General features: G+C 43.2%; 1 protein-coding gene across 1 annotated transcript in view; it reads right to left on the reverse strand.

Moving 5' to 3' along the window:
• The window catches only part of RECK (reversion inducing cysteine rich protein with kazal motifs), a 182,480-nt gene extending 169,147 nt beyond the window's left edge, over nt 1-13,333 (reverse strand). Inside the window, exon 1 of the mRNA XM_068236611.1 lies at nt 13,166-13,333. Within this exon, the coding sequence (XP_068092712.1) occupies nt 13,166-13,259 (94 nt within the window). The 5' untranslated portion in view covers nt 13,260-13,333. The remainder of the gene's footprint in view (nt 1-13,165) is intronic.
• Nucleotides 13,334-13,764: the final 431 nt, after the last annotated feature.

Raw genomic sequence — 13,764 nt, forward strand, 5'->3', positions numbered from 1 at the left:
GTGAACAGAAAAGCACAAGAAGTCCCATTTGCAGTTTGCCACAAGCCATGTGGGGGACAAGCAAACATGTGGAAGAAGGTGCTCTGGTCAGATGAGACCAAAATTGAACTTTTTGGCCAAAATGCAAAACACTATGTGTGGCGGAAAACTAACACTGCACATCACTCTGAACACACCATCCCCACTGTCAAATATGGTGGTGGCAGTATCATGCTCTGGTGGTGCTTCTCTTCAGTAGGGACAGGGAATCTGGTCAGAGTTAATGGGAAGATGGGTGGAGCCAAATACAGGGAATTCTTGGAAGAAAACCTCTTGGAGTCTGCAAAAGACTTGAGACTGGGGCGGAGGTTCACCTTCCAGCAGGACAACAGCCCTAAACTTAAAGCCAGGGCAACAATGGAATGGTTTAAAAAAAAAAACATATCCATGTGTTAGAATGGCCCAGTCAAAGTCCAGATCTAAATCCAATCAAGAATTTGTGGCAAGATCTGAAAACTGCTGTTGACAAACGCTATCTATGTAATCTGACTGAGCTGGAGCTGTTTTGCAAAGAAGAATGGGCAAGGATTTCAGTCTCTAGATGTGCAAAGCTGGAGACATACCCTAAAAGACTGGCAGCTGTAATTGCAGCAAAAGGTGGTTCTACAAAGTATTGAGTCAGGGGGCTGAATAATTACGCACACCCCACTTTGCAGTCATTTGTAAAAAATGTTTGGAATCATGTATGATTTTCATTCCACTTCTCCCGTGTACACCACTTTGTGTTGGTCTTTCACGTGGAATTCCAATAAAATTGATTCATGTTTGTGGCAGTAATGTGAAAAAAATGTGAAAAACTTCCAAGGGGGCCCGAATACTTTTGCAAGCCACTGTATATCTGTCCTGCATTTATGGATATAGGTAATCTATTTAGGCTCAGCTTCCATTTGTCAATTTTAAGTAGCCAGAGTAGCCTTCCAGTATTAAGCAGTCCTCTAGTAACAGTAGCCATAGTATTAGATAGCTCCAGGTAGTCCCCATTATAGGTAACCAGAAGCTCCCCCACCAGTATAGGTAGCCATAGGTAGCCCCTTCCCCCCAGAAAAAGTACACACCGAGTAAAAGTATTCCGAGGGCCACAAGTAGTATAGTAAGAAGGACCCCCCCCCCCCAGTATAGGTAGCCAGAGGACCCCTAGTTTAGTTAGACAAAGGGATCCCCAAGAAGTACCCCTCCAAGTATATATAGCCATAAGGACACCCCAGTAGAAGTAGCCCCCCAGTATAGGTGGTCAGACGTGATGCACCCTTCCTTCGAGTATAAGTAGGTCTAAGGACACCCCAGTAAAAGTAGCCCTATTTAAAGAGTAAAGGGTTGCCGGCACTACAAAATCTGTAACCGTATCACTGGGAATAAGGAAGGAGAAATGTTCTAAAGGCCACCTTGTTATTGTAATAAATACTGCGTGCTCAGGACAGATGAATGGAATACACACATTGGATCAGCATCAATAGGAAAAACAGTTGAGTCAGGCACTGCAGTGATTGCTGTTTTAATGGTGTTTCAGGTTTAAATAAATCACCATAGTTGTATCAAAAATTGTGACATTTAAAAAGGTAGGTACAAAACATCATCATCAATGAAAAATTCGTCAAGTGCAAAATTCGTCAAGTGCAAGCATCTTGTGCATTCAAACAGTTGCAAGAGGAGGATGTCCTACCATGTCAAGTGGTGGCGGTGGTGGGTGCAGGGCAAAAACGGTAGCCTAACGGCCATTTCGCACGGCGGTGCTTCTTCCGAGGCTGATCATTGACGATGATGTTTTGTACCTACCTTTTAAATGTCACAATTTTTGATACAACTATGGTGATTTATTTCAACCTGAAACACCATTAAAACAGCAATCACTGCAGTGCCTGACTCAACTGTTTTTCCTATTGATGCTGAAAAGTAGCCCTATGAAACCCCACCCCCAGTATAAGTAGCCAGAAGCAGCCTGCCCCCCCCCCCCCCCCAATATAGATAGGCAGAAGGACCCCCCAGTACAGGTAGTCAGATGCAACACCTCCCCCCCCCAGGAAGTGATAGCCATAAGGACGCCCCAGCATAGGTAGTCAGATGTGCTCCCCCCACACACACACTTCTAGTATAGGTAGTCAGACCATCCCCAGCATAGGAAGGTAGAAAGACCCCACCCCCAGTATAGGTAGTCTGACATGACCCCCCCCCCCCCCCACTCACACACCAGTATAAGTAGCCAGAAGGACCCCTGGGTATAAGTAGTCAGAGGTTCCCCAGTATAGGTAGGCAAAAGGACCCCCCAATGTAGATGGACAGAAGGATTATCCCAGTATAAATAGTCAGAAGGAGCCCCTAGTACAGGCATGGGCAAACTTGGCCCTCCAGCTGTTAAGGAACTACAAGTGCCACAATGCATTGCAGGAGTCTGACAGCCACAGTCATGACTCATAAAGGCAAATGCATTGTGGGATTTGTAGTCCCTTAACAGCTGCTGGGCCAAGTTTGCCCATGCCTGTACTAGTAGCATGATGAGAGAGGATGCTGCAGTCATGGAGATGGGGATGCCTGGAGACTGCAGAACGCCAGTGAAGCCCAGGGATGTGAGTCACTTCTGATGTGGTTTACTGCCAATACTCTGAACCTTGGGGGGTGGGGGAAAGGTGGGGGGGGGGGGGTTGCCAGCAGTGGACACCAATTATTTACTACAGGCTCAATACTACTTCCTTCAGCTGATACTATTTACCCTAATTTCAAAGTTTCCAATTCACCCATACCAGCTTACATATCTTTTCAACCAGCTCAGGGAGGTCACAAGTGGCCTTGGAGGGAAGGGGGCAGGGCGGGGATTTTGTATGCCACCCGATTTTAGTGGCAACTATTCTAAGTGGCGTTTTACATATTTGAACATTTTTCTGGAATTTGCGGGGAACGGAATTAAACAGCCATAGGACATTGCTGTAAAATAATGGAACAGTCTGCTACATCCCAGTGGTTTTCAATGACATTGGTGTGATCTGTTTTTATCTTCGTATGTGATTTTCTTTGCTAAGCCTATTTCCTCCTACTACAGTTATTGTCTTTTACCATTGATCAATGTGCATTTATTTAACCTAGGGGTAGAATCGCCACCTGTAATACCTTTGCGGCAGAATGCCGAGACCCAGGCTGCAGCTCGGATTTCCGGGTCCCGGCGAGCCACTGACGTCGCACTCAACTCCCATTGGATAGGCGGAGGACGCGTTCTCAGTACGCGCTCTGACGATGTAAACAGTAACCACGTGTGTGTGTGTTGCGTGTCAGCTGATACGATGGGCTTCTATTGGTTGTTTTCGATTCTGTTTGTTTCTAACTGGTTAGTCCTTGTATTTAAGCATGGTGAGCCCCCCTAGTCATCGCCCGTGATAGCATTTAGCTTTAGCTTATTGCTGGGTATGTGCTCACAAAACTATTTATTCCTGTTGCCGACTCTGCCTTGTATCCTGACCACGTTTAGCCTCTGAGTGATTCCTATTGCCGACTACTGCCTTGTATCCTGACTACGTTTTCTCTACTGGATTACCTGTTGCCGACTCTGCTATTGTACCTGGACTACGCCTACTAGCTGCCTGGATTGACCTCTGCTTGGACACAGACTTGCATGAACGCTGCCTGGACCGACATCGGCTTGTCTAAAGATTACGCCATCTCTGGAAGTGTCCTGGGCTGTCTTGTTACTCTGGAATATCAGCCTCTGCAGTCATCTGGTTTATTCTTCTGGAGTGCCTCATCCTACAGGCCTCAGGTGACTATCATACATATATTTATGAATACTGTGCCCATTGCATTGCTAGAGTTTATAGGTTCTGTTTGGTGGATTGCTATCTGTCAGTCTGTATGCTACATCTAACTGCAGGGTGTATTGTAGTATTGTGTCAGTTAGGAGTTGGGCAGGTGTTACGGGCTGGGCTATAGGTCAGTCATATGGGCATACAGCCTGACCTATAGTCATTGACCAGACAGGCCTGACACTACCATTTTTAACAAGCCCCAGCTGAATTAAGATCCTTTATATGTGGACAGCTCCCCTTATACATTTTGGAGTTGCTATGCTGCACTGGTAGTCTTGACTGTTTGCATGGTATTATACAATCTGAAGACTACCAAAGAATTCTGGGGTGAAACATAGGGCCTAGTGTCAAAAAACTTTATCTTGGCCTGAGGTCACAGGTCTTACAGCAGGACAATGACCTAAAGCATACTTCAAAATGTACCCAGAAATTATTTAAGACAAAGGAGTGCTCTGAAGTTGCCAGTCAGGGGTCCAGATCTAAATCCCATAGAGCACCTACAGAGGGATCTAAAAACAGACGTTGGGAGAAGTAGCCCTTCATATCTGTGAAACCTAAAGCAGCTGGCAAAGTAAGAGTAGTCCAAAATTCCAGCTTCCAGCAGAGAGAATAAAATACTAAATGGCTGTTATACAAAAGTGATAAACATAAGTTATTCCTTCCAAACGGTTTACTAACAAGTATGATCATAATAATAACATTACTAATTACAACATCTCATGGTAAGCCATTTTAGCCAGATTTGCACAGCTAGACTTGAAAGGGTTAAGCTTGGTGTAGAGCACGCATACATTTTCTTGTGATTGAGCATAATAATAACATTTGTATAGCGCTTTTCACCTGTTGGACTCAAAGTGCTTAGGAGCTGTACCACTAACAGGATGCCCAATAGGCCATGGTGGAACATTAGGGAGTCTTGCCCAAGGACTCCATGCTGAATAGGTAACTGGCCGCAGCTAGGACCCGAACCCTTGTCTCTTTGTCAAATGGTGATGTCTTTAACCAGTATGCTATCTACCATTGAGGGTGCCACTAATTTTGCAGTGTGTCAGATTTTTTTTTCTCTGCTCTTTTGTGTTCTTCCAGTGCCAACAAAAGAAATAACCATGACAACACCAAAGCATTTTTAATGGCAACAATTTTCTGGGAGAAGAAGTGGTGTTTTTTTTTACATAAATGCAAAAGGTGACAATATATTTTGGCCATGACTGCCCTTCCTAGTAATAAACAAGTACATATACCAATTAAACCTGGCATATAAAACAAGAATAGTGCTACTGTGCAGTGTTCGTACATTCAATAGAAAAATAATGTAAATCTAAACAAATCACAAGAAGGTCTACAATATACCTCCTTGTGGTTTGTTTGCATTATATTATCAGTCTACTGATGCTAAGGGTGTGTGGTGAATCACCCTGCAATAGGAAGCAGAAGAAAAGGGCGCCGGCAGCTAGTGGACTAAAAGAGCACCGCCATAGACTAATGCAATTATCGTTAATACGGAGAAAAAAGCAGAAAGAAGGGCGCTCGATAAATATCGTTACCAACATTAGAACATTAAAGTTTTTGAAGTATGTCATTTTAGAAGCTTGTACCGTTATAATTTTGGTCATATTATTTCGTTTGTACAAATTTTATGATATCAAAGATATTATAATTTCTATGTGTAAAGGATGTTTCTGCAGGGGGGTGGTTAGGGTTAGGCACCACCAGGGGGGGATGGTTAGGGTAAGGCACCACCCAGTGGGCGATTAGGGTTAGGCAACACCGGGGGGTGGGTTAGGGTTAGGCACCACCAGTGGGGTGGTTAGGGTTAGGCACCACCAGGGGAGTGAGAAATTTTAGGCACCACCAGGGAAGGGTTCTGTGTGAGAGTAGGGTTGGATTAAGCTGTATTGTTGAATTAAGTTACGATTTTTAACATTAATATATTTTCGATAACAACTCCTGTCTGTTTTAAAACCACATTTATTGTTAACCAATTTTGTTAATGATGTTTATCATTATTGAGATCGTTATTTACCGGCGACATTTCGTTATCCAGACGGGCCCTTTTTTCCTGGCGCCCTTTTTTCATGCATGCCTGCAAGGATATTATCTTACTTCAGTTTATGTATATAATCCCTCACAAATATTGATACCACTGTACATACTATAGAAAGACATCTGAAATGACATCTAACTTAAAGAAAAGCACTAATGTGCAGTGTTTGTGTAATGCTTCTATGCTGTGTCTGTAAATAAAGAACAGCTGCTCAGAATTACACCCAGCATATACTGTTGAGCAAGAAAAGTGCTGCTATGCAGTGTCTATACATATTGAATAAAAATTACAAACTGCATAGAAAACAAGAGCTACTGAGTATTGTCTGTGCATACAGAATAAAAGAACAAATACTAAGAAAAACATCCAGCAAACAGAACACAACAAATGGTGTTCTGCAGTGCCCATATAAAGAGTAATTGTACAATCACATTAGGTGACAATGATTGAATATCTGTAGGTACTTTAAAAGAGAAGTATGACCATATGATGAAGTACACAGCTGGTATCTTCAGTGAAAACTGACAAAACACTCAGTAGTTAAAGGTCTTGCACACAGATGCTTGATATTCTTGAACCACCAAGCAGTTACAGCGCAGTTTAGCCACCCATCTGTTGGGGTTTAAACGCCAGTTTTGTAATAATGCAACAAGTTGGCAGCAGTTGTGGCTTGTAACATCTGGCGGACATCTGTCACCTGCTGATTTGCACATGCATGTGCACAGCTCTGCTGAAATGCCATCCCACCACCAGCCACAAATAGGTTTACACACCTGACAGGTAGTAAAACTTCCAATGTCAATCATCCTTGTGAACCAGGCCTCCGGATGATGAAATCCTTGTGAAAGTGATCTGATATCCAGACCTTCTCTGCTGGACAATAAAGCCATCTGTTACACCATGAATGAAAACTTCAAAGGAAAATTAAACGGGGCCAAAGGTAAAATGCTGCTTATAATTAACATGTTATTTCTGCAGCCAACATCACTGGAACTGCTGATCATTTTTAAATAAAGTTTTTACTGCAGATAAGCTCCGATGACATTTGTTGTCCTCAGGGCTGTGGAGTCGGTCCAAAAATCCACCGACTCCGACTCCGACTCCGACTCCTCAGTTTAGGATTCCACCGACTCCGACTCCGACTCCGACTCCACGACTCCGACTCCTCTAATTTGCATATTACAATTTTGTTGATTAAAAGTATGTAACATGAAATTCGTCTCTTAACTGCCAACGCTTAGGAATTTTACAAGACAACTGAAGTGAGAAGGATATGTAGACTACTATATTTATTCCCTTTAGACTAAAACTAGTCCTTGGTAAGAGTACTTGTAAAAGGTACAAACCGGAACAAAGAACATCTATCAGGCCCTAGGCAATATAAGTGTGGGTACATGTAAGAATGATGTGCAGGTACTCTGCAGGGGAATGAGGAGATTGTAAACAGACAACACCTCTGTGTTCAATGTGCACAGCATTCTCAGTGGATTCCCTGTAGCTCTGTGGGGAGTGCATATGTAGAGTATAGTACTACTGTGTAACAAAGTAAACCTGAGACAGATGAAATTAAAGTTTTATACATACCTGGGGCTTCCTCCAGCTGCCTTCAGGATAATCAGTCCCTCGTTGTCCTCCTCCACCACCTGGATCTTCTGCTATGAGTCCAGGTACTTGAGCCAGTCAGGCGTAGTGCGCATGCACACACTCCGCCGCCAGGAGCATACTACACCTGTGCAGCACTATTGCGCAGGTGCAGAATGTTCCTGGCTGTGGGAGCGGCATGCGGCCGGACAGCGCTGACTGGCTGAATTACCAGGACTCATAGCAGAAGATCCGGGTGGTGGAGGACAGCGAGGGACTGATTAGCCTGAAGGGGGCTGGAGGAAGCCCCAGGTATGTATAAAACTTTACTTTTCATCCGTCTCAGTTTCCCTTTAATTTGTAGTCACCAAACCAAATTTTAATAACACATCAAATTATTTGATTTCATCAGCAAAGGGAGTGCATACATTTGCATAAATCAGCATCAATGCGGAATTATTTCCATCTCATTGACCATCTCTATTAGTGACACAGCTACACATCAGGCTTTATTCTTACAGCATAGATGTTATTTAGTATATATAAGAGATTCCTGTGTACACATCATATATACAGTCACAAACAGATATGTATATCTGACCTTAAAAATACGGGGACTGCTTTATTGAAGCAGCACAAGTAACTAATTTTGATTGGTTTATTTCATTTTTGTGGACTAAGCACAGCTATTACTGTATATATACATTATTTTTAATGACTATTATCTGAGAAATAGAACATTTTATCATATTTTCTATTTTAATTACAGTTACAAATTCATTAGGAGTCGGAGTCGGAGTCGGTGCATTTTTTCCCGACTCCGACTCCAGGCACCCAAAATTGCCCGACTCCACGACTCCGACTCCACGACTCCGACTCCGACTCCACAGCCCTGGTTGTCCTATGCCCAGTTTTTACCCAAATTTAAGATTAGACAATTCTTTGTCTTGAATAGACTGTGGATATAACAAAAGGCAGGAAAATTCTCATCAGAGCCAAAACTGTAATACAAATTTTGTAAGGGTGTGTGGAAGTATGATCACATTTGTCATGTATTTATTGCTGTCTGTCACCTACTTCCTGCCCTTTTCACAAAAGCCCCCCTACCCCTCCACCCCCCCCCCCCCCCCACAAAAAAAAATAAAAATGAATGAATGATGAAAATCTCCTAAATAGGTATAAGACCAGAGATGCTTCTTGAACCAGGAGCCCCTCCCTCTCCCTGGGTGTACCTGCCTGCTTTATGATGTTCATTGCATGTACATGCCTGCCTCATTAGGTTACTTGAGGGACACCCTACCTGTCATTTGTGAGACCTTGCTGCCAAATGACATTACTTATCTACCACTTCCTGTCACTAAAATCTACCTATGGCTACCTGCCTATGATTAAAAACAGAAGTTTGCCTTCTTAAAAAAGGTATTTGTGATTATTCAGGTTGGAGGGAGTTTTGAGGTGTCTCATAGTGCATCACTGCTGAATATGCAAATCATCCTTTGTTGTCCCTGATAGCTAAACACACCTCCAGAATAGTTGGAATATAATGATGTGTCTGCTTGTAATATTACAGAGTAATTACCTTCTGTTTTTAGCATAGCATTTTAGTAAGAAGGCTTTTTGATCTCTTTCAGCCCCTTACACACTCCTAGGAGTTCTGGTTCACCATGAGCTTGCTGGGCAATCTGTAACTCTGCCTGTGATTAGAATCTACTTTCTATGACTATTTGCTTGTTTTGTGATTTATATAATCTGTATGGTGGCATAGTGGCTAGCACTCTCGACTTGAAGCGCTGGGTCCCCAGCTGAAATCTGTGCCAGGACATGCATGGAGTCTGTATTCTCTTCCTGTGTTCACATGGGTTTCTTCCAACCACTCCTCCCATGTCTCAAAAACACACAGCTAAGTTAGTTGGCTTTCCCCACAAACTGGCCTTAGACTATGATTGACATATGACTATAGTAGGAATTAGATAAGACTATATACTCTGTAAACTGATGTGGTAGCTGTCAGTACCTACCGTGATCCAGCGCATAAGCAGTAGCGGCTTTACAATCGGGCTCAGGAAGAAATAGCCGAGCCCAGTCGGGTCCACTCTACTGCGCAGGTGACTTGTGCCTGTCCTGTAGAGCGGACCCGATCGGGCACAGCTATTTCTGCCTGAGCCCGATCGGAAAGCCATTATTGTGCAGGTGCTAGAGCACTGAAGGTAAATATTGCAGGCGCTACTGTGGCTGCGCCACATCCTTGTCAGCTGTTGTTTTGGGGGAGCCAGCACTGGAAATGAGGGACAGAGGAAGCCTCATTAGGATCCAGAGGCTTCATCATCCCAAGGTAAGTATCCCCCCGGGGAAGGGGGGGTTGTTACAGATTACCTTTATACAATGAACTGAGATGGAATATGGAGGCTACCATGTTTATTTCCTTTTAAACAATACCAGTGACCTGGCTGTCCTGCTGATCTCTTTGGCATCCGTATCCTCTGAATCACACACCACAAATAAGCATGCAGCTAATCCAGTCAGACTTCAGTGAGAAACATCTGATCAGCATGCTGGTTCCAGAAAGTAATAGAGCAGAGGCAGATGACCAGCAGGACAGCCAGGCAATCTGCATTGCTTAAAAGGAAATAAATATGGCAGCCTCCATATCCCTCTTAGTTCAGGTGTCCTTTAACCTCTACGTACCCTACTGCTATTCTGCTGGATATACCTACAATCTCTTGTTGGCAACAGCCACACCACATATACAGGCGGTCTGCTACTCACAGACAGGCTCTTTTTCAAGGTTATTTGGGTGCAGGTGTCAAATAGACGCCTGTGTTTAATTTTGGTCATCAAGCCCCCAGCCGGTCATTTGGGCACCCAATGTGGCTAGTAGCCAATAGTAGCCTAATTATTTGATTTTGGACAACTCTGGATTTGTTGACATAGTAGAAACTATGTTTTTGGATGTTTTCAATGTGCTTTTAAAGTGTTTTAAACTACTTATAACAGTTTATACAATACTGTGTTTGGGAAGAGGTGCCCAGAATTATAAAATACATTAGAATATTAAAACTGAGAGTGATAGGTTAGCCTGCCTCTCTAGAAGAATGAGACATACAATGGCTACTGGAAAAGATATTTGACTACGCGTTTCGCAGGTTGTCCATGCTTCCTAAGGTTAGTAACTAGTTGTGCCGGGGGCATAGATGAGACAGGAATGTGCCAGCCAGTGGGATGTACTTTATGACCTATGAGTGGCTGAAAACGGCTCTCACGCCAGAAGGACACAGGTCGTCAGAGGAGCGCTGTCACAACAACGTTGGACCGATGGTGGGGTAGTGGTTAGCGCTCTCGCCTTCCATCGCTGGATCCCTAGTTCGAATCCCAGCCAGGTCAACATCTGCAAGGAGTTTGTATGCCCTCACTGTGTCTGTGTGGGTTTCCCCCGGGCACTCCGGTTTCTTCCAACATACCAAAAACATACGGATACATTAATTGGCTTCCCCTTAAATTGGCCCTAGACTATAGTTACATAGTTATTTTGGTTGAAAAAAGACATACGTTCATCGAGTTCAACCAGTACAAAGTACAACTCCAGCCTGCTCCCTCCCATATCCCAGTTGATCCAGAGGAAGGTGAAAAAACCCTTACAAGGCATGGTCCAATTAGCCCCAAAAGGGAAAAATTCCTTCCCGACTCCAGGTGGCAATCAGATAAAATCCCTGGATCAACATCATTAGGCATTACCTAGTAATTGTAGCCATGGATGTCTTTCAACGCAATGAAAGCATCTAAGCCCCCTTTAAATGCAGGTATAGAGTTTGCCATAACGACTTCCTGTGGCAATGCATTCCACATCTTAATCACTCTTACTGTAGAGAACCCTTTCCTAAATAAATGGCTAAAACATTTTTCCTCCATGCGCAGATCATGTCCTCTAGTCCTTTGAGAAGGCCTAGGGACAAAAAAAGCTCATCCGCCAAGCTATTATATTGCTCTCTGATGTATTTATACATGTTAATTAGATCTCCTCTAAGGCGTCTTTTCTCTAGACTAAATAAACCCAGTTTATCTAACCTTTCTTGGTAAGTGAGACCTTCCATCCCACGTATCAATTTTGTTGCTCGTCTCTGCACCTGCTCACTATAATACATACAGTACACTACACAATGCATACATAGACATATGACTATGGTAAGGTCTAGATTGTGAGCCCCTCTGAGGGACAGTTAGTGACAAAACAATATACTCTGTACAGCGCTGCGTAATATGTCAGCGCTATATAAATACTTAATTAAATATATACTGTAACATTTAACAGAAATATGTAATAAAAACAGTATTGTATAATTTGTACGTGAAGACAACTTAGTATCTCTGAAACATTGTAACTCAAGTCGTCTGTAAGTAGTGGGCTGTCTGTATATTTCCTGGTGCCTGGAGATGCTCAATATTTCAGTAATATTTCAGTAATACCTATGGTGGGTGGGAGATTCTTTCCACTCTGATAGTATTATGACATAGAAACTGCCCTGGATTACAGTCATGTATAAGCACAGATGCACTGATAATTATTTTCTTGTGCTACATACTGCAGATTTGCTCTCTACAATAGAGAAAACGGAAATGGTTTGTGTTACTTTTGAACTATTCCTGTACAGTTTGATACTCAGGCTTGTAACTGTTACTAGAATACAATGAAACACTGTAAGGATTAGCTACTCTGCTAACATAATTATAACATGAATACAAACTGTTACAGAAAATGTTTGAAATGTATTTCACTCGATACTTATAAGTATTATTCTCACAGATTTTAGGGCTCAAGACCTTCAGTGTTCGCAACAATGTTCTATTGCTGTCCTTTGAGTGAACGGTTCCCAGAATGCAGAACCACAGCCCTTTATAATAACGCCACATGACCTGGCTACAGCTCAGATTATAGCAGCAGGGGATATATAAATACATGCACAACCCCTGCTACTAGTATACATCTCTTACTTGTTACATTTCTAGGGGTTTTTAACCTATATGCTTTCATTGACCAAAAAGTGAAGAAATAAATGTAATCTTAGGAGGCCAGCAAGGCTGTAGATATTTGCCATGCTTTTAGGAGGCATAAACAAGGCTGGATGTCACAGGAAGCAGAGAACAGATGGTTGGAGTTGTGTCTTGGATCCTGAGGCTGCATAGTTTTGGAAGTGGTGCTGCACCCTTCCCCCTTTTCATCAGCAGTTTTTTTCTGATAGCAGGAAGGAGATGTGCCAGATGCTTTTTTTCCAATGGCAAAAGGCTGCCTGGAGAAAGCTTCTCTCTGTGCTATCATACATATTTCTAAGAGCAGTGCAAGGAATACTTGGAGCAAATGTTCACTAGATTTTCAGATCAACTCATTAAAAAGGTTTGGTTCATTTAAGAGCTGAAACATGACTGCTCTGAAAAGCATCTCTTGCTTTTGGTCACTTTGAACAGTTCTCAACAAATCAACAGTTTACACAATATTTATTGAACTTAAGCCATAGAAAACTTGATTGTGGGGTTGTCTCTCTGTAAAGCTACAAACGTGTTCATGGGGAAAAAAACGGAGTTTTTTTTAAGCGGAATACAGCTAGTGGGCTTCAATAGAACGGACACCCCAGTCCATCACCCCATCATAGCAACGGACCACCTCAGTGAGACTGCGTCCAAAGACACTGTCGTGAGATGTTTGAGAAATGCCATCACTCACCTGCAGCCTGAGGGAGCAGAATAGCCACCAGCAGCAGCAGGCAGAGCCCTGGAGCGGCAGCTGCAGACATGACCCACTCACAAGCCGAAAACATCACATCCTATCAGTGCTGCTTTAGTTACACCCTGCTTCTTTCCTCTGTAGCCAGAATCCCCTCTCTTGCTTCCTTCCTTCTCCTCCTCTTCCACTTCCCCTCACTCCTCCTCTCTGGCCGAATGTCTCCTACCCACTCCCTCTTCTCCACTTCCCCCTGATAACCCCTTCCCTAGAGCCATTCCATTTCCCCCCCTCAGTATCCTCTTTGTTGTGGATGTACAAGGAAGGCAGAGGATTATCCACGCGTCCTCTGGACTTTTTTTTTTTTTTTCCCTTCCAAGTGTTCTTTATCAAACTTTTTTTTGGATCTATTTCTTGTTCTCTGACAGGCAACTTCCACTTTCACTCAGGGATGCGTACCTGATGTTATCAGTCATTGTAGGTAAAACCAGTGACATTGAGAGGTGATGAATGGAAACTGCCATGAAAGTTTCCAAAGAAGACAGTGACATGCCACCTGCGGTTCTCCCTTTGTTCAGCGTTTGTAAATTCAAGCCTTGGCA

The sequence above is a fragment of the Hyperolius riggenbachi genome, chromosome 5 (genome assembly GCF_040937935.1).
Source record: "Hyperolius riggenbachi isolate aHypRig1 chromosome 5, aHypRig1.pri, whole genome shotgun sequence".
In the NCBI taxonomy this organism is placed as follows: domain Eukaryota; kingdom Metazoa; phylum Chordata; class Amphibia; order Anura; family Hyperoliidae; genus Hyperolius; species Hyperolius riggenbachi.